The sequence below is a fragment of the Eumetopias jubatus genome, unplaced genomic scaffold (assembly GCF_037043125.1).
Source record: "Eumetopias jubatus isolate StellerSeaLion01/CBP00866 unplaced genomic scaffold, mEumJub1_p1.0 scaffold_12, whole genome shotgun sequence".
Lineage (NCBI taxonomy): Eukaryota > Metazoa > Chordata > Mammalia > Carnivora > Otariidae > Eumetopias > Eumetopias jubatus.
Window position 1 is genome coordinate 79,111,314 of NW_028274818.1, and position 21,080 is coordinate 79,132,393.

Consider the following 21,080-nt stretch of genomic DNA (forward strand, 5'->3'; position numbering starts at 1 on the left):
CTAAGCAATGGAAAGAGGAATGATCCTTGATGTAAATTCTGGCCCGTGTCTTTGATTACGTCGTGTAGATAAATCCTGGGAGTGAGCTGTCTGGGCCAGAGGATGTGGGTGTTTGTAGGGACTGTGGGACACAGCCTCATGGCTTCCCTGGTGTATTATACCGCCTCTCTTCCCAGCCGTCCACGGGAAAATGACACTCACCCTCACAGCAGGGCCACACTCAGCCCCAGCCCAGGGAGTGCCCTGTTATTTTGAAACCGAGGTTTTCTCAGGTTGGCGGTAGACAGGTTTCTCCCTATTGGGTTTGAAGGAATCTCTCAATAGCAACTTCCTAGCAAAAACTGCTTGCGGAGCCCATTGTAACTGCTTAGCTCCACACACCTTGTCAGGGCTCAGGTGGGGTGGTTCTCCGTCCGGGCTGTCATATGTGGGGTGAGAGATAGCCCTTGGGCTGGTGGGACAGATTCTGTGTTGGTATCAAGGATAACAGAACACCCTGCCTCTCTCGATAATTACCACATTATTCGTACAGTGCACAGTTCCTGGGAACTTCCCACCTGCCAGGCCCTCTTGTGCATACCCTACAGGCAGCAGGTTTTGTGTTCGGGACGACCCTCTGAGGTGTGGGACTGTCCTACCTGTTCTACACGTGAGGACAGTGTGGCACAGAGCAGCCCAGTGACTGGCTCCTGGCCACAGGGCCGGGAACCCGTGGAGCGGGGCTTGACCCTGACCTGTGTGCCCCCAGAGCCGAGCCTCCAGAACCATGGCCTTCTCCTGCCGCAGAGGGAGTTACCTTCTGTGTCTCCAGCCCCCTGGAAAGGGTTCAAGTCGTAGCTTCTTCCACCTTGTAGCTGGTTTTCCCTGTGTTTGCTGCAGGTTTATAGCAGCAGAGTTGCTTTGAAGTTGGACAGACCTGAATTCAGATCCAGTTCCTGCATGTGTGGCCTTGGGCAAGGTCTCAGCCTCCCTGAGCCTGTTTCCTCATCTGTGAAGTGTGTGTGTGTGTGTGTGTGTGTGTGTGTGTTGGGGGGCTTGTTAGGGAAATTAATGAACATGATAAATGCTCTTGCCCTCACAAGCCCACACCCTCCCCTGTTGCCCTTGGTCTGCCCTGTTTCCATCGGCATCCTTCCATTCGATCAGAAGCTCCTTCCCTGGACGTAGCGTCACACCGTTCCTGGGGCAGTTGCTAGTGCTGACCATTTTGCGAGCTGCCTTACATAGAACCGGCCATCCTGCAGGGCAGTGCAGTTTCTGTTACCCAATCGCGTTCTCGCGGGGCCCTTCTGAGTCAGCGGCAGCAGCTGTGTTCTGCCTTAAATTGCTCATGCATCACGAGGCGGGAAGGATAGAGCCATGTGGGGGCAGACGTTGGCCTTTTGTGTTTACGTACTAGGTGTGTCTGTGTGTGTGATGTTCATCATGGTGACAGTGGGTATTTTTTCCACTGCTCATTTGATATCTCGCATCTCACATCCTAATTAGGCCTTTATAGCTCCAAAATTACATGATTTTACAGGCCTGCTATTATCTCAATAGGATTAACAGCCCGTTCTCCGTGAAGATAATTGAGATCCCTCATGGTGGCATATTTTTATTACCATAACACCGTCTCTAAGCCATCCTTCCACAAAATCTCTTACTGTTTCCCAGTAACTGCTTTTTCACCTCATTCTGAACAGGAAATGTTCAGGGATCTTTGAGAGGCAGAATTCTTAGGTGATTGTGCAAACCATGGTAACCAAGATGCTTTTCTCTCTCCCTCCCCCTCTCCCGATGGCAGGTGCCTGGAGATTTGAGTCAAACATCCGAAGACCAGAGTTTGTCGGATTTTGAAATGTAAGTCCACGACATCTGCTCATGAGGGGCCCTTTAGAAATAGGACTCTGTTGTTGGGCTTGTGTCCCCAGAAGACCACAGGGGGAAACTAAAATCCCTGTTGAAATCTGCGCAGGCCGATTTGGTTATCTTGGAGGTGAGAAGTTGTTCGCCTGCAGCCCGAGTCTGGCCTTCAAATGTGTTTAATTTCTGTTCCTGGGTATTGGAAAACAATTAATTCTTTTTGGCCGACATTTAGGATTTGGAAGCTATCACATAAGAAAGTAAGTTTCATTTTAAAAATTAAAAAAAAAAAAGGCTCCGATCCCTACCAGGCCACAGAGGGAGCTGAGTCACGGCTGCGTCCCTCACACATGGCTGGTGCTCTTCTGCTGATCACGGTCGTCTGTGTCCGTGTTCCCCCCACCCCCACCCCCAGTGCCTGACTCTGGCCTGCTGCTCTCATTTCATTAGCTGAGTGTCTCCTGGAGGAATATGAGTTTATAAACCCTGAAGTTACCGGAAACCATAGTGGTTCAGGGCATGGGTCTGATTGGTTACTGGATGTGATTCTGTCTGGTGCCTCTGACAGTAAACTCCTGAAGCACTTAGTTGGTCTTCAGACTATTTCAGATCAGGTTGCCTTGGGGTTTGGACAGGTAATCCCCTTGGGTTGGTAAAGACAGTGGAGTGGGTCCCAGGTTAGGGCCCCGCAGGGCCTCCCTCTGCTCTCATTCAGTTGTCCCGAACAGAAGGTGGCCCAGCCTCCCTGACAGCAAGTGTCATCTGGGCAAAGCCCGCCTCTGGAGGGCTAGGGTGAGGGCATCAGAAAGAGCATTTATCAGAGCCAGGCTGACCCTCCCTGCTGTCCCAGCTACAGGATGCACACTGCTATGACCTTGGGCAGGCCTCTAGACCTTGCTGGGCCCGAGTTCCTCATTCATATGGTGAAGGTCATGCTGCCAACCTCACAGGGCAGGGGTGGCAATGACAGGGAGGTGATGAAAAATGCAGAGGGTTCAGGAGGCCGCTCAGTGCTTGGGGTGGCTGTTAGGCTGGTGTAGGGTGAGGGGGTCAATGTGAGGCGAAGCCATGAGGGTTGGATATCGGAGGTGAGCTTGCCCCCTGTGGGCCTATGGGGGGAGTGGGGGTACAGTGTGAAGAGGGTTATGGGGTGGCGGCCTGGTGGGGAGCAAGGGTTAGGACAAGCTGGGCAGAGAGGTGAGCGCTGTAGAGGAGAGGTTTCAGAGACCGTTGTGAGGCAGAAGGCTCACCATTACAGCAGAAAGCAATCAGGCACTTCCTGGGGTGGGGGTGGTCATGCCAGGTCCTTGATGGAGGGCATGAATAAGCCTTAGCCCCTGCCCTCAAGCAGCCACTGCCTGGTCTGGCTCCATCATCTCTGTCCCAGAGATTTGCAGCCCCCTCCTTTGGGTTTGTGCATCTCCACTAAAGCTGGAGGGAAGTACCATTTTCCTCTCTCAAGATGGAGGCGCAAATCCCTCATGTAGTTTGCACAGAAGGCCCTTCCTTGCTGACCTCTGGTTTCATCCTCAGCCCTCCCCGGTGTTCTCCCTGCACACAGCCCCCCTGGCCACCGTGACTCCTCTAACTCACCTGGTCTTCCCTGCTCGGGGTCATTACTTCCAGACTGTTTCCTCTGTGCCAGGCATTGTTCTCACCCGCTGAGTCCCTTTGACAACCCCGTGACAGGGGTACCGTCCTCCAGAGAACACACTGAAGGCAGGGCTCAAACCTAGGCAGTCTTCCTCTGGGCTCTGCCCTTCACAGATGTTAATCTCCCTGCCTGAAGCACCTTTCCAGCCTCAGCCTACCCTCCCCAACTTGGCTCACTCCTAGTACTCCCCAGAGCTCCTCCCAAAGACCGTTTCCTTAGCCTCTGTGATGCCTCAGCCCTGCACCCCCGCCCCCACCCTCTCCAGTGCCTTTCACTGTCCTGAGATCCAATATTCCTTGGTGGCACCAACAACACTGGTAACTAAATAATGTCTTTTAGCAATTGGAAATATCTATGTACCTAACAACCGAGCCCCAAAACTTAGCATGTGAAAACTGACAGAAATGAAGGAAGAAATAGGTAGCTCTGCAAGTAATAGTTGGAAACTTCAATACCCCACTTGCCACGTTGGGTAGAACAACTAGAGAGAAGACCAGTGAGGAAACAGAGGACTCGAACAATCTGTAAACCAGTTAGAGCTGACAGGCATCCGTAGATCCCTCAGCAGAGTACACTTTCTTCTTAAGTATGCTGGAGCATTCTCTAGGCTAGACCATACGTTAGGCCACAATACAAATCTCTGTAAACTTAAAAACATGGAAATTACACAAAGCATCTTCTTGGGGCTTAGTGGAATAATCGTTAAGGGAGTTGTCTCTCTCCCACTCCCTGAGGGCGGGGACTGTGTCGGCTTGCTTCCTTGCTCTGTCTCTGGGATCTAGAGTAGTGACTGACATGTAGTAGGCTCTCGGTAAGTGCTTGCTTTGGGCATGAAGAAACAAAAGAGTGAACAAATGAATTAATATCTGGGAGAGAGATGGTCATGTAAATAATTCCCTTAAGATTTTATTTGGGAGAGGGAGAGAGAGTGCATGAGCAGGGGCAGAGGGAGAAACAGACTCCCCGCTGAGTAGGGAGCCCAATGCGGGACTCGATCCCAGGACCCTGAGATCATGACGTGAGCTGAAGGCAGATGCTTAACTGATTGAGCCACCCAGGTGCTCCAGCAATTCTTTTTTTTTCTTTTTCTTTAAGATTTTTAAAATATATTGATTTGAGAGAGGGAAAGAGTACGAGAACAGGAGCAGAGGGGAGGGTCAGAGGGAGAGGGAGAAGCCGATTCCTTGCTTTGCCCCTCATTTTTTTTTTTTAAGATTATTTATTTTAGAGAAAGAGAGAACACAAATAGGTGAGGCAGAGGGAGAGGGAGAGAATCTCAAGCAGACTGCACTGAGTCTGGGGCCTGATGCAGGGCTTGATCCCACAACCCTGAGGTCATGACCTGAGCTGAAACCAAGAGTCGGACGCTTAACAAACTGTGCCACCCAGGCGCCCCAGTCATGTAAACAATTCTAACACTGTATGGGAAATGCTCTGAAAGGGAGAAATGCCTAAGCCAGCTGGGGGTGTCTGGCCCTTACCAATCAGGAAGGTTAATGAAAAGCAGATTGTTCGGTACATTTCTACACTGCACCCACCCCCTTGACAGAAATGAAAGGGGAGCACTTAGGCCCTCGTGCAATGGGAGACCTTTACAGGAGGAATGCCATTAGATGTACAAACCAACTTGATGGCTCAGAATTACAGTTTTTACTTGGAGCTCTGAGGAAGCGATGAATTATTTTGCCCCATGAAGGAGGCCAGCACCTCATCTCAGAGCTTAGAAGAAATGCTGCTTCAGGAGAGAACCATTTCTTTGTGAAACTAAACTGCTCTCCACTGTAGAGATTGGGAGGCCACTGAGTCATGGGATCTTCCACCATTGTCTCAAATTGTGTTCTGAGCACAGGAGGCTGGCACATGGCTATGAGCTGCTCTTGAGAGAGGAGGGAAGTTCAGGAGAAAGCATTTAGCCCTGGGACGACTCTAAGTAGAGGCCAGGACTGGAACCTCCCAGCCCTTCCAGAATTGTGCAGTACCGTTTTGGTAACCGTCAGGATTGATCTTCAGGCATTAGCAACAGTCAGCCCGTCTGTCCGCATGCCTTGGATTCAGCCCGGTGGAAGATTGGTGGTGGTGGGTATGTGGACCCAGAGATTCACAGTTAGGTGAAAGTCACCACATAAGACAAAACTCACAGAACTCAGAGAACCAAAGGGACCCTTGAAGACCCCTTAAATATCCTGTGAGCATTAACTGCAGTACTATACGTAAAAGCACGCAGGCCTATGTTGTAGGTACTCAGTAAATGATTTGCACTTGAATTTAAATCTTGGTTTATTGAAGCCAAACACAGGGTTTTGAAAGTTACAAAGAGGGGTGTTTGTGCCTGCCTTCCTGGTTTCCCCTTTCCCACCCCAAATAGCTGTTGCTTGCCTAGCCATGGACGTTGGCCTCCTGAGCCTTTTTGTGGAATCTGATCTTAAAATGGGTGCCAGGGTCTAGAGCGAGCACAACAAGGAGGCGGCATGACTCCTCTGGGTGCTCCAGGTACCCCGTGGTCATCAGTGCACGTGAGCCTCCGTAGCTGCCTGGGGGCCTCCAATTATCAACCCCTTTTTCAGATGAGGAAACAGGTTTAGATAAATTCTGAGTCACGGTGACTCATTTGTAAGAATGGAAGTGCAGCCCTTTCTCATTCCAAAGTACAAACTGTGTATATAAAGAACAAACACACATGGATTAAGGTAGGTCCCTTCAGAATAATGCTGGGGGCTTAGGTGAGCAGGCTCGCACTGGCCCCGGGGCTTACTCCTGTGTGCGACAGATGTTGTCACCGATTGCTTGTGTGTAATGCCTCTTAGAGAAGATGATTTCCTCTCTTTTTCTTGGTAAATTAAAATGACTAATTTTGATCTTTCTTTTTGGTCAGATCAAACCGGGCACTGATCAACGTCTGGATCCCGTCGGTGTTTCTCCGGGGCAAAGCGGCCAATGCCTTTCACGTGTATCAGGTGAGCCCCTGATTTTCAGTTGGATGTCCGCACTCGGGTGGAGCAGACGGCTCTTCGTGGCGCTGTGGTCTGTCTGTCTCTTGTTGATGGAACACTGTACTTAGGAGACCACGGCCTTCTGGCTGCCCCACCTCCCTGAGGGAGTCCTTCCCTCATTCACACAGGAGGGACTGGGGTGGAGCTTCTTCATGCCGGTCAGACCTCATGGTGTGGCCACTGCAGATCTCAGCGCGGACTGCTGGAGCCGAGATGGAGTCTGTCGGCTTGTGTCGCAGCCATGAAGTCCAGGTGTTGGTGCGGCCTTGGGCGTGGTTGAACCTGTGGCCACAGATCTGCTGCCTGGATCCCCTGCTCAGGTGTCCTGTTCGGGCTGGTGCTCTCTGCAGCTTGATGGATGGCACTCAGCCTGTCTGGGAGATTTCAGCGTTTCTCCCAGGCCTGTCTTGGATCAGGAACCCATTTCTGACCCTCCAGGCTGGGTGATGCACTTCTGTGATTGGCCAGGCTCGGGCGTGACCACTGCTGGCCCGGGAGTGTGCCGGAGAGAGGGGAGAGCAGTTCTGCGAACGAAAACCAGACTCCTCTCCTCAAAAGAATGGGCAGCAGTTACTTGACAAAGCCAACACTGCATGTGTCTCTTCTTCCTCCCTGGGAAGGGTCACTCCCTGGCTGGGGTTTGAGTGTTAAGGACCGTGGGGTCTTTGTCTGCTTTGGGGACCCGGGACCCCAATTTGCCATCTTTTCTCTGATTTTCCAATGCCTCTTTCAGCCTTGCCTTCTTACCATCTTTTTTGTCGTCATTTTTCTTTGTTTTGTTTATCTTGGATCCTGATCTCCAGCTGTTGATGTTCACCTGTCCTGGACTGCTTTGTTTTCAAGTCTGACTCTTAGCTGCCTCCTGGGTCTGTCATCTTGTATCACAACAACTTTCATTAGGTTTTGTTCTTACTCCCTGTCAGCTCTGTGAAAAGCCTTGAGTTTTGCTGCCCCCCCCCCCCAACTTTTTTTTTTTTTTTTTTCAGTAGAGAATTGACCGTTGAAGACGTCTTCTCGGGTAATAAGATGTTTTCCTAGAGCCTGGGGTGGTGAAAAAAGGACAGTGAACTTGAAAATAGGAGCCCTGGTTTCAATTTCGTAACCTTAAGTGAGTCTCTGTTTCCTCATCTGTAAGATAGAGACAGTCCTACCACGTACCTTGCAAAGCTCTTGTCAGCTCGAGGAGCGGCCGGTGCCCTGTGCACACTCTGTATTCGCGTCTTCATACTTCTCATCTTCCCAAATGCTCGCCCTGTGTGGTCTTCGGTGGCAGGCCTGGTGGCAGGTGTGTGTTTTATAGGAATGGGTATCAGCATCTTAATATCTCGTGGACAGATGAGCTAGGGTTTGGCACGGCAGCTTGTGACTTTAGTCACAGAGAGTGACTTTAGTTTACTTGTTCGTCTGGGCAACGGCAGTTAGTAAGTAGGTTTGTAAGTGTTGGAGAATCTGAGTGTTCATGATGCTCTCTGCTTGGGCTTGAGAAGAATCAGACAGGACAGATTTCTGCATGTCCCCTTCATTCTCCTTCTCGTCTTATGCCAAACCAACCAAAATCCCTCTTGAGTGTCCGAGTTCTGCTTTGTGGTCATTGGAAAGCTGAGTGGTGTTGCCCGGAAGATGGAAAAAGTGAAGCCGACAACTTTATTTTAGAGCGAAATTAAAATGTGATCTCACTTGAGAGGTTTCCTTGACCTTTCATTTCTGACTCTCCCCTCCCCCAACCCAGGATGCGATCTGGCAGGTTGTAACATCTAGAAGTCAGTTATGAAATGAGACGGACACGGCCCATGTGCTATTGCCTGGGAGACAGTTGGCATGGTGATCATGGTGGCATCTGTGCACCTCTGTCCCTGTCCTTCATGGCTTCAGAGCTTTCCTGGGTGTGGTCCAGTAGGTGCCTGGAGGACGTGGCCCAGAGTCACCCACATCAGCCAGAGCAGCTTCAGCTCACACTGTGAGTGCTCCAACATCTTTCCCGGTGTTGCACCTCTGGAGGGCAGCTCTCTCCTTTTCATTAACCGTGCTTCTGGTCGGTCCCTCAAGAGCAAAATCTGAGCATGTGTTTGGAAACATTGGAGAAAGCTTTTGTTTTACAGTGTTTTTATCATAAACAATATCAGATAGAAGGTGACTCACTTAAAATGCTGGTACCATTAGACGTTATTTTTCTTTGTTTAAACAAATGCATTCTATGTATTTCCCCAAAAGATTTGAGATAATTTCTAGAGAAACTCCTGTAAAAGAATGATAAAACAGAAGTAAAAAGTCAAATAACAGGGTCCGGGAAAATATAACCTAGGAGAACTTGAATTAAGGAAACTGAAAATCACACGTATCTGTCATGAGCTCCTGTATGACTGTTCTCATTGGTTTGTGAATTTCCTATGGGCTTCCTGGCAGCCAGGGTGAAAATGGAAATGTGGCTCTTTTGGATAATACCATGGCTAATGAGAAGAAAACACGTCAGCTCCTCAAAGGGAGCTCCAAGAGAAATTTCCACACAGGGCTTTAGATTAGGCAATATTGAGGGATGTAGGAGGCAATCCCTCATTACATCCCTGTGACAAATTGCTGTCATGCTTCATCAGATCGCCCTCAAAGGAAGCCAAGGGCCTAACCTCCAAATGGAAAGAGTTCATTGGAAGAGCCAAGGGGAAAGACTCCGCACATGTAGTTACCTCAGTAGATCTGGGCTTCTCAGTACAACAGCCACTAGCTACGTGTAGCCATTTAAACTTACAGGAACTAAAATGTAATGAAATTAAAAGGGCAGTTCCTGAAGCCCACTGGCCACATTTTATGTCTTTAACAGCCACAGGCAGCTAGAGGCCACGCGTGCGGGGCAGCACAGACACGGCACATTTCCGTCGCGGCAGAAAGTTCTCTGGGCCGGTGGGCAGCTAGAACAGTGTCTCCAGGAGTGTGGGACAGCAGGCCACTCTGTGTGTCAGGTCAGGTTTTAGAAAGACAGAGGCTGGACATGGCTACCAACTCCTGCAGGGAGGAAGCCACTCATTTTTCAGCTCTTCCCTGGCTTGGCATTACCGGGCAGGGGGCTCAGGGAGACCCTGAGTGTGGCCCCTGTGCTGCCCGCACCCTCAAATCTTGCTATTCAGCAGAGACAGGGATGCTCCGGAGGAGCGCCTTGGCAGGAGCTGACTTAAGCTTGATCATGCACGTTGTTTTGTTTTCATTGTGTTTATTTATACATTTGCCTTCTAGTTACGGCACAGAATCCTGTTTTCCATCCACCATGGTGATGCATTGATGCATGTTCCTTTTAAAATAAAGTTAAGAAGAAAGAAAGTCCAGTTAAAACAATAACAACAACAACACTAAGTAAACGATCATGCAAACAGCAAGAGTTTGGGACAGCATTATGTGACTAGTAACATTCGGGAAACTTCGCTGGGCAGAGGGAACAGACAGCAAATGGTAGCTCAGTAACTATGATAGTCCCACCGGGAAGCCACAGCGGCCGCTGCCTCTGGCTGGTCTGTGTGCATTCTGTTCAGTAGCTCACTCAGCCCTCACAACCGCCCTGTGAACAAACTCTTCTTATCCCCATCTTATTGATGAGACAACAGAGGCACCAAGAAGCCTCTCATTCAGTAACATGTTTTTAGCCCAAGTAGTATTTTCTCCCAAGGTACCAGTTGGCAGAGGTTCTGAGGAGGAGGGTGGAGCTCGTCACATGTCTAAGAGGCGAGTGGGGGGGGGGTGGCTCCATTCTGAAGGGAGGGGCCCGGCCTGCACCCCAGAGTTGATGGGCCGAGGGCACACCTGCAGCCCAGCCGGCTGGTTCTTGTCGAACTGCTCGGGGCCCACCGCAGGGCACAGTCTTGTGATCCACCAAGACTTCCAGACCCCCAAGTCGGGCTGAGATGCTCTTGCTCTGGATAATTATCGGAGCAGGTGCTGGTTCGTGGTGGCTGCTCGGGCCGTAGACGGGTTTCAGGGGTGCTCCTTCAGAACCGCTCCCTTGAGCAATGTCAGGGTCTGGAGAGCCTTCCCGGAGGTTTGGAGAAGGTGCTCCTGGATGCCAAGAGGAACTAAGCTAGCTTACCCGCTGCAGGCAGAGCTTGGGCTTTCACTCTTCGTATTGTGTGTGTGGGGGGGTGCTTGGAGTTGTATTTTGCACAAGGGATTCTGGCAAGGGGTGCCGTCCCTGGGCAGGGTTGAATGCAAGTTCTTAAAAAATGACTTATGCCTTTGAGTGCTGTGGTTTCTACAATCGGCCCCCACATCCGAGATGGGGGCCAGGCATGCTCTGGCACTTGGAGGAAATGGCAGCATTTGAATAGTTCTCAAAACACCAGTAAAATCAATGTCCAGAACTTTCCCAATTTAAGGTTTTCATCTATGAATATTTCTGATGCTTCTGGCTCCTGCTAACGCTTGGCTGCCCCCAGACACTAGCCAGGGACAAAATGATTGAATAGCAACAAATAAAATGGGAAAAACTATTTACTAACTGGTCTTGCTGGGTTTTTGTCTCTTTCTGTGTTAACACACCTTTGAACTTGTGAGCTCGATTTTCTGTCACTTCTGTGTGATAGAGTTACATTTGTTGTTAATCAATTAGTACCTGGTTTATACTACTTTCTGATTGTTTGATCTTATTTCCCAAATACTCTCACTTCCAAATAAGATTGAGGCCCACCGTTTTTAATATCCTGCTGTAGTGTGTATAAAGGGATGTTAGACCCCCCCAAAACAAAAACAAAACTGCCTCATTTTTCTTAGGTAAATATTACAGCCACTACACTGGTATGAAATAATCCATTGGTACCACTTACTTTCTGAACCCTCAAATCTTCACCTTTGAAAAGAACTGTTTTAAGTAGAGCTGAAATCAGTCCTCTATATGGGATTAATTTCAGCCTTTGAACTTAAAGGCCACCGGAAACATTGGCCAGTGTACAATATTCCATCTGCACGGCCCAACTAATTAGCTCTCCTTTGTATTAAAAAGAAATATTGCTTTGTTTCAGCAAAGCTCTTCCTTTCTCGAATACGTCCCCTTTCCTAGAGGCCACAGGGTGTCCCTTTGGCTTAAAGGAATGGAAGTGCCCTGGGAAGACCCGCCCAAAAGGAAACCATGTCCCCCGGGGCAGCCATCCTGAAGGTTTATTCCAGCGGAGCGCAGTTTCACATGTGATGCGGGGAATCCATTGTTTCTCCTGTTAATAATAGATCACAGGGCCTAGGTGGGCTGCATGAGGCTGCAGGTGGTGGGGAGGAGGGCGACGTGTTGGGACTTGAGGCCCCGGGCTTCTCAGCCATTCCTTTTCATCCTCTTTCCTCAGAGGCTTCCCCCGTGGGTCCTCCCGTTCTGTTACCTGCAGCTCTGTGCTTGGGCTTGCGCAGTGTGTAGCGATGCAGAGAGGGGAGGGATTCGGGAAGTAGAGGAGGATGAAACAGAAACCGGCCCCACAGCTGCAGCGCTGTGGGCTCTGGGAAGCCCCTGCCCTAGCAGGGGCAGACAAGGGTGGGTTTGCAGGCAGATGTGCTTCTCTTGTCGTTGGTGTCCGGTCCCTCCTGCCACACCCGTTGCGCCAGAAGCAGGCAGGAAAGGTAGTTGAGCCCTCGGATTGCCCGGTGTCCTCCCAGCCCGCGGGGGCTTCGGTGCTGTGCGGTGGGCAACCCCCGGGGACCACGGGCCTTTGCTCCTGCTGTCTCTTTCCTGGAGAACTTAACACTCCACCAAGTCCAGCACCCAAGCGCCTCTGAGGTTCACAGCACGTTAGCCTCCAGCTGTTGGGGGGATGCTGAGGGCTTCTGAGAGAGCCCGATACTGGCGAAAACAGAAAGCAAAAACCAGACAGGCTGTTGTGCTCCCTTTGGACGTATATGTCACCATTATTCTGTTACCGCTTCTATCTTCCCGAGCAGGAAAGCTATTTTTTTCTTTGACAGTATAATTCCTTTCTTCATCCCAAAGCTGTTTTACTGAGGTCCTGCTATATGCCAGGCTTAACTGTTTATCGAGGACCTACTATTTGCATCAGAATTGTTTAAGTGAGACCCCATAAAGGCCTGAAACATTTAATGCCCAGACCCCAATACATGAGAGTTTGGCCAGCTGGGAACTGCCTAGTTGGTGCTGGATTTAGCCTTGTTTTGGATTTAAGTTAGTAACGAATTGCGTTACTCACACACGTATGTCTTTGGTTTCTCTTGCTGCCGGAATTCCAGCTGAAGCTAGCCTCCAGGTGGGCACCGCCCCCACCTCCCCATTCTGATGCTTCTGTTTGCTGGTCCCCAGGCTTTTCCCTCATGGGCATGTTTACATGGGGAACTGTGTCTTGGTCAAGGGCGGTGGTGGAAGTTGAATCTGAGCAATCCCAGAGGCTTGGGTGGCAGAGCCCTCAGGATGCAGCTGTCACCTCAGCCGGACCCAGCCTGATCCTCTGATGTGATCCCGGTCACGTCCAGGCCAGGGCTCCTCAAACTGGGACAACATGGGAGGGGAGCTGAGCACCCTTCTCCTGACCAGGACATTAAATCCCGAGATACACCTGCTCTTTCCTGGTTGTAGGAGAGGGGAACCGGCCCAAACTGGAGCAGAACTCAAGGGGTTCACCACTTGGAACGCAACCCAAAGAAGTGTTGGAGGCAAAGAATCTGTATTACTTGTCACAAGTAAGGAGGCAGGGAGATAGTGCTCAAAGCGCTGTGTCTTGTTGGGGTTAGTGCTAGAAGCTTTTATTCAGTACATCAGGGGTGGGGGCGGGGGGCTTGATACATAAGCGATCTCTACGTTTTCTGTTACATAGGCACTTTGCTTAGGAACATTCTTAGCACGCCAACATGCTAGTGCATATATTGTACGTTCAAAACAGTGGTGGGAAACCCCACCCGTAGGAGGAGATCTTAGTACCGCAGTGAACTGACAGTAACTGGGGGTCATCTCGGCGGGGGGCGGGCTTGGGGGCTGCTGTTTCTGTAAAACAGACACAGTGTTTCTGCTTTTGTCCCTGTCCCTCCTCCCTCCTGCTGACAGCTTTCGGTCCTCTGAGTAACTCAGCCTGGAGCCCTAACAAAACGTAACAAAGGGTGTTCATTAGCGTGCCTAACGGAAAATACCAAGGGCAGACACGCTTGAATTTCAGGGATTCAGTGTCATGAGGACTCCGTCTCCCATCTTTTGAGGAAGTAGCTTTTCCCCTATGTTGGCTCCGTCTGTGCACACGTACAGGCTGTTATCCCCTGAGCCCAGCGGACCCCAGTGGAGAAAACCTGTGTCTCTTCCAAGGCCAGCAACATTCCTGGGTTGGGCATTCTTGGTGAATAAAAATAACAAAAACCACAGTTTATCAAGATGTATTGTGTGCTAGATAGAAACAGTAGCTCCCACTGAATCTTCACAATGACTCTGTGAGGTTGGAACAATTACCAACCCCATTTTATAGCTGGGGAAATGGAAACTCGCGGTGGTGTGGTCCTAGCCCTGTGTGCAGATGGCTGCGTCTGGGTGGACGGCGTGCTTTCAGGTTCTATACCTACTCCCACAACGTATCAGTAGGATTCAGGGTCTTTCCCCCAAGGACAATGAGGGTGCTCTCACCAGCAGAAGGGGGACCGGTGCCTGCACACGTCCTTGGAAGCCTTCAGGTTGTACCCAGCCCGGGCTTGCCTCCAGAGCCAGTTGGGTGGAAGACAACTTTGTCCCAAAGTTTCTCCACCACAGCACATTTGACCTTGTGGATGGGATAATTCTTTGTAGGGGGGCTCACCTGTGCATTGAAGGCTGTTGAGCAGTGTTCCTGGCCACTACCCAGTTACCACCCATACTGTCTCTCCAGCTGTGACTACCCAAGAGCTCTCCCGACGTTGCCAAATGTCCCCTGGGGGCATCATTGCTCCAGGTTGGAAACTGCTGGATTTCCAAGCATGCTGGAAACTCTACATGGATTCATCAAAAGCTGTTACGGTTTTATGTTGTTGAACATAAATGGGATCCTAGGATACATGCCTTCCTCCTGAGCACACAGATCTCTTCCTTCCTCTTTTTAAACTTCTACACGTTCTTTCCTAGAATGAGGGAACCATTACTTAGTATTCTGGTGATGGACATTTAGATTTTCTTTTCCTGGCCATTGCATACAAAGCTGCCAGATTGTTCTAATACAGATCCCTTTGTACGTAGTGTAGACATGTCTCGAGGATAAATAGCTAGAAGTGAATTTGCTGAGGGGGAGAATGTATACATTTTTTATTGTAATAGGCCTCACTGCATTGCTCGTCCCAAGGCTGAACCAATTTTCAGTCACACCAACAAAGTGAAAGAATATTTTGTCCCCATGGCCTTGCCATCATTGGGTATTATTATCAGTATTGAAAATTTCACCATTCTGATAGAGGGAAAAGAATTACATTTCCTTGCTATTTGAATTTGCCTTTTTCTTACTGCTCGGGAGGGTGAGCACAGGTCTGTGCTTTAATTTGCCCTTTGTATTTTGTGTGTGTGTGAATTGTCTGTTGGTGCCTTTCCCTACTGTTTTATGGCGTCGTTCATTACTTTATTACCCAGGTGTAAGAGTGCTTTGGATAGTAATCCTTCGTACTATACGTTTCAGTCTCTGGCTTGTCTTTTAGCTTGATTTATGAGAATTACTGAGTGTTCTTCTGTTACCTGGCCTTCAAAGCTTGAGAAGCGAGGAGTTTCTTGGTTGACCTGCTGGAGTGTAGTATACCTTATTCTGTTTGTTGTTACCGTAGTCCTGAGATCTTATAGATGTCTTTGCCCACCTCTAAAATGGAAAGAATTTGTTCACAATGGTGAGTAAATAATTCATCCAGGGTCTCAGAATAAAAGCATCGAGCTAGGTTCACTACTGGTCTCTCCACCCCGAGTCTAGGGTTTTTATCGGGACTCCCAGACTGCTTCCAGAGGACAGAATGGAGACCAGTGAGTGGAAATTGGAGAGAAGTAGGTTTTGGTTCATTTATTGATCCCTCCAGCTGTCTGTTCATCTGTCTATCTATCCAGCCATCCTGCAGTGGGCTGGGTGCTGGGGATATTGTGAATGATGGAGACATAGTCTTGGTTGTTGACTTATTGATATAAGGAAGATTGAATGTGGAGAGCTGATCAAAGGCAGAGTGGTCTTATCAAGTACTGATCTTGACAAACCCCTGCCCCCTGCCACATTTGACCTTGTTCTATGTGGGAGGGACCAGATGACCTCTCAGGCCCCTTTCCAAGTTTATAAGAACTTAACTGACATATATTTCTGGTCTACATGGGCAAAAAGGACTTTTTTTGGGGCAGGGGGATTTTATAGTCACAGCATGAAAAGTGGATACACAGTTACTCATCCATCTTGAGACTGACCCTCCTGCAAGAAGCAGCCAACATAGTGTCTGCCCCCAGCCTTGTATTTCTTGGAGGAAGCTTCATCTGGGCTCCTCACGGCCAGCAGAGTTAGGACGAGAGACTGAGACTTGCCCCTAGAGCAGGGTGCTGCAGGGCAGGCGTGTGCCAAAGCCCCATTCCACGCCATGGGGGCTCAGCTGAAGCCAGGGGCCTAGGCTCAAGCCAGGTTCTCATGTGGTCCTCCTGGCCATGACTGCCATGTTTATATCTCTAGTCTGGACCTTGCCACTGAAGTCTAGACCCAGGCCCCCAGTGGAGGCTCTGACCTGCAGCTCTGGGAGGCACTGCTGCTCACCTGAACACCTGTTGTTCACCTGCTAGAGGGTCGGCTGCATGAAGCCACAGTTGTGTGTCATTTTGCTTGCTGTTGTTATCTCCAGTGCTTCAGAATAGGGGATTAGGCTCATTACACGATGGATGGATGGATGGATGGATGGATGGATGGATGGATGGATCAACGAACCATCCTGACTCCGGTTCTCCACCCGAAGTAATATTCTGCTAGGCCCCTCTCATCAGAGTTCTCACTGTGGAGAACACTGTTGGTTTACTCTTCCCTAAACTCCTTGGTCCTCCTGGATGATTTCCCTTGTCATTTATCTCGGCCCTGCCTCAGTTTTCTCGCTTATTGAGACCACTTTCCTCCATGTTGATAACTGGCCCAGCCCTGGTTCAGGAAGTTTTATCTGCCCCAGGTAATATGCTGTTTTACAGTGAAGTAGTGGTTTAGTTCTCTAGAGTTTGGCAGTCGAGGAAGGCCTACACCTCCCCCTGTAATCCCCAGACTTTCCCATAATCACCCATACACACTCAGGGCCCCTGTTCTAGCACCTGCTCCAACACTTTAGGTACTGGGAGTAAGAGTTCAGGATTGGCAAGAGAGGGCATAAAGCCCTTCATAAAGAAGGTCAGACAATAAGGATTCATTGAATTCTTGTGGGTCAGGCACTGTGCTAGGTCTGTGAACATTGTGCACGTGATACCACCCTCTCCCCCCACCCACTGGAGTTTATAGTTTTACCAGAAAAGAGACCTTAAACCTGTTAATGTACATAAAACACAGAGATAAATATATCATTACAAACTGTGGATGTGCTGGCGGGAAATGATGGGAACAAATACTACACAGCGTTCCAGAGATTATCAAAGGGCCCAATTAAACTGGAGGTAAGAATGGGATTCTTTGAGAACATCTGCTCATCCCTGAGGGACAGTTTGGAGTTAATGAAGTAAACAGAAGAGGAATAGTCCAGGCTGAGGGACTTTCCTTGAGGCAGGAAAGAGCTTGGTGCCTTAGAGGAGCTGGAAGGCTGGTATGGTTGCGGTGGAGTGAGAGAGGGGGAGAGAAGGCAGAGAGGCTCGGGGTGCTACAGCCAGCTGGGTCTTCCAGGGCTTTCTGGTGAAGCCTGCCTGCCTGCTTGCTTGCCTAGCCACCCACTGCCCCATCCATCCAGCTGTCCACCCACGCATCAAATCCAGCCAGCCATCCACCCGTCCGCCCACTCATCCACCCCCCCACCTGCCCACCTGATCACTATTGCAGGAGCCCAGGTGAGAGGGAATGGTAGTGGAGACATGCAGAATGGCCATGGAGAGCAGAATAGGTGATGTGTTGGAGGTGTGAGTTCATCAGGGTTTCAGGCACCTGGGAGAGTTAGCAGTTCAGATGTGGACTCGAGAGTCAGTCCAAGTTTAAATCCCCCATCTGCCTCTTAGTCTCTAGTTGGATGACCTTTTATGGTGGGGTCTTTATCATTCTCAGTGTTCTCACCTTCAGGAATGTTATTTCCTTCATAAGGTTGTTGAGAGCTTTAAATGAACACGTCTCTAAAGTACTTAGCCCATTGCTTAGCCTACTCGGTGAATGGGAGGGACCCAGAGAGTGCAGCCATTCTTACCATTTGCTCAGCCAAACAAGTGTGCACCTCTGGCACACACCTGTGCCTGGGATTTGAAATGAATGTACGTGGGGTGAGTCTTCACACCCACATGTAGGCACACGGTGGCCCACAGCCTTAGAAATCTGTTCCTCTCCGGCAGGAATCCAGAACCCGATCACCCTCTCCTTCATTCCACCTGGTTGAGCCTTTGAACACAGGGTCTGCTGGTTCCTATTTTGCTGAGACTAGAACACCCGAACTGGAGCTTCTAAACAGGGGGATGCTGCGCTGCACGCGCCTCATTGGGAAATGGCATGGTGGTGCTTCTCTCCCCGCCCGCCTCCCATGCACACACTGAGGTTGAAGGGAGGTAGTGTGGGGAAAACAGTTGATGAGCAATTAGGCAGCTGCTCAAATGTCAGCTATCATGATTTATGTTTATGTGATGAATATTTTCCCAGGACCTAGGGCACGGGAATAATAACTCTTTTATTTCTGTGTTTAAAAAAATAACTCGGGGCGGGGTGGAAAGCCCAAGTCTGTGCATTGGTGAGTAAATGCCTTTCCTGGCAGAGGTGAGCCCTCTTAGGATCTGCAGGACTTGAATTGGGCTGGTGTGGGAGGGCTCTCACATCGCCGCAAGTGTTCACCTGCATGGATGCCCCCATGACGCGGGGACTGTTGGTTTTTCCATGAGCTGGGCTTTCAGTAGCCTTGGGCCCAGAATGAAGTAGGAAGTGGGGGGGCTTCTGCTTTAAGCTTCGGATTTTTTCCCCCTACCCCTTGCAGATACAGAAAAGCATTTTGAATCCAACCTTTAAAGGTTATCTCCTTGTGGCGCCGGCAGACTCATCCCAAGAGACTGTGAATCCCAGCTCCTTGCCAGACTTGCCCGCGGAGTGAAATTCTGTCAGACCGCCCTGGCTGTCGGAGCGGGAAAGCAGACATGCAAGCTGGCGGCCGCATGGAGGCTGCTCTTCAGCGACAGTGGAGAGAGGACTGTGTGACAAGTGTGTAGCGCGCGGATGGCGGTCTCAGGAAGTCTTGAAGGACGGTGTTAGGACTGTGAGCACAGCATGGTGGAGATGGGGAGCAGGAATCTGGCCTCTGGGGTTATGTTGCCGCTTGTCCTCTGTGGCCCAGATGACAGGAGGCCGGTCTGGAGGCAGAGGGCCCACAGAAGATTGACAGGGAGGTGAGCTTCTGACACCTCAGTTGCCAGAATCCTGGAAAGGAAAACAAGCTGCACTTGGCAGCATGTGATTGAGAGGAAGCCACATGCTAGACCACGGAAGTCAATGAGCCATGTTACCAAGTCTGCCCCTCCCCTGACTGCTTTTACTTTATTTATTTATTTATTTTTTTAAAAGATTTTATTTATTTATTTATTTGAGAGACAGAGAGCACAAGAGGGAAGAGGGTCAGAGGGAGAAGCAGACTCCCCGCTGAGCAGGGAGCCCGATGTGGGACTCGATCCCGGGACTCCAGGATCATGACCTGAGCCGAAGACAGTCGCTTAACCAACTGAGCCACCCAGGCGCCCTGCTTTTACTTTAATCTATTTATGAAACACTAAGTATGAGAAACGTACATAAGGCCACTGTGAATAGTAAGCACTGGTACCTACTAAGCCTTTCCCATACAGAGTTCTGATCTGAGAACAAGCATTTTCACCCCTGTTGACAGATGGGGACATTGAGGTCAGAGAAGTGAACTGCCTAAGGTAGCACAGCTGGTGGGTATCAGGAATACACTGCAAACCTGGGTCTAAATGACCCTCCAGCTCTGTGTTTTTTTCGGAGAAGAATGCTCTATTCTTGTTAACTGAGTTTCCTGAACAAAGAGGGAGAATGTGAAATGAAGAAAATGACAATGAGGATAGTGGTGATGGTGTTAGGATAGTTGGTGGCTGATGATGTGATGATGGTGGTTGATTGTTGGTAGTGAAGGTTGGTGAGGATGATGACCGTTGGTGAAGACGGTGGTTGATGGTTGGTGAGGAGGATGGTTGTTGGTAAGAATGGTGGTTGTGAGGTGGGTGGTGATGGTTGGCGAGGATGGAGGACGATGGTAGTTGGTGAGGATGGTGGTTGTGAGGAGAGGAGGAGATGGTAGTTGGTGAGTTGGGGGAACATGGCTGGTGAGTAGGGGGAGGATGGTTGGTGAGTTGGAAGATGGGTGGTTGGTGAGGGTGGTGGTTGGTGAGGAGGAAGATGGGTGGTTGGTGAGGGTGGTGGTTGGTGAGGAGGAAGATGGGTGGTTGGTGAGGGTGGTGGTTGGTGAGTTGGAAGATGGGTGGTTGGTGAGGGTGGTGGTTGGTGAGGAGGAAGATGGGTGGTTGGTGAGGGTGGTGGTTGGTGAGGGTGGTGGTTGGTGATGGCAGCACCTGTATTTCCCATGTACGAGACATTGTGCCAAGTTCTCTCCATGTTTTGTCTCCTTAAACTCTCACAAAACTCTGATGGAAGAGTTCTAATTATAGCTGTAGGAATATGAAGAGGCCCGTGCTTTCCTTGAATACCCCATTTGTGTTAAGGAAAAGCATGTCAAGAAAGATCCTGGAGTCTTTTCACAGCCGAAATTTTTCTACACATTACAGCTGGTTTTCGAGTATTCTTCATTAAGGGCCTAGCAGTGCCTGGGGGACTGAAAGCCGTGGTTAGTCTCCAAACCTTCCGGACCAGATTTTTTCCCGGACTTGATAACAAGCACAAAGCAAGCTACTCCTAATTTCCATCCCCTTGTCTTTTAGGACTAACACTCAACACTTTGGACTTGTAGCTCTTTTCATGACAAAGAAGTTGTGGCTGGCTTGGCTTCCATCAGTCTGTTTTTCAAACACCTTGGCCTTTGGAGCCCTGAGGATCAGAATGTGATTTTTCGCACCTCTGTTATTTACCAGCTGTGTGTGTTTACCAAATGTGTTCCTCATCTGTAAAATGGAGCTACTGAGCATCTTGTGTGTGGGATTGGCATGAGAAGTAAATGAGATATGTAGGAAAAGTGGCAAGCACGGTACTTGGCCCATGGTAGATGCTCGAGAGACCTGTGTCTCTGTGTCGCCGTCTTGCTGTTGAAGTGTGGTGCTTAATCTTCTTTTATGGGCTTGCTTGTTTCTCTCCCACTTTCTCCATGAGCACTGTCTTCATTTCCTGCTGTATCCTGGTGCCTAGACCAATGCCTATCGAGAAATACTTATAACATGAGTGAAGAGACATTGGGGAAATAAGTACTTGCACGAAGAGTCAGGGCATCTCGGCAAAAGATGAAGCTGGTGAGGTGGATGCAGACTTGTCTGTGCGGTTCATAACTTTCCCTATAGAGCG

At 49.7% G+C, this 21,080-nt stretch overlaps 1 protein-coding gene across 1 annotated transcript in view; it reads left to right on the forward strand.

The window, feature by feature from the left end:
• The window catches only part of SNX29 (sorting nexin 29), a 507,012-nt gene that overhangs the window by 353,861 nt on the left and 132,071 nt on the right, over positions 1-21,080 (forward strand). The window contains exons 17-18 of the mRNA XM_028117489.2: positions 1,787-1,842; positions 6,372-6,453. Coding sequence (XP_027973290.2) covers positions 1,787-1,842; positions 6,372-6,453 — 138 coding nt within the window. The remainder of the gene's footprint in view (positions 1-1,786; positions 1,843-6,371; positions 6,454-21,080) is intronic.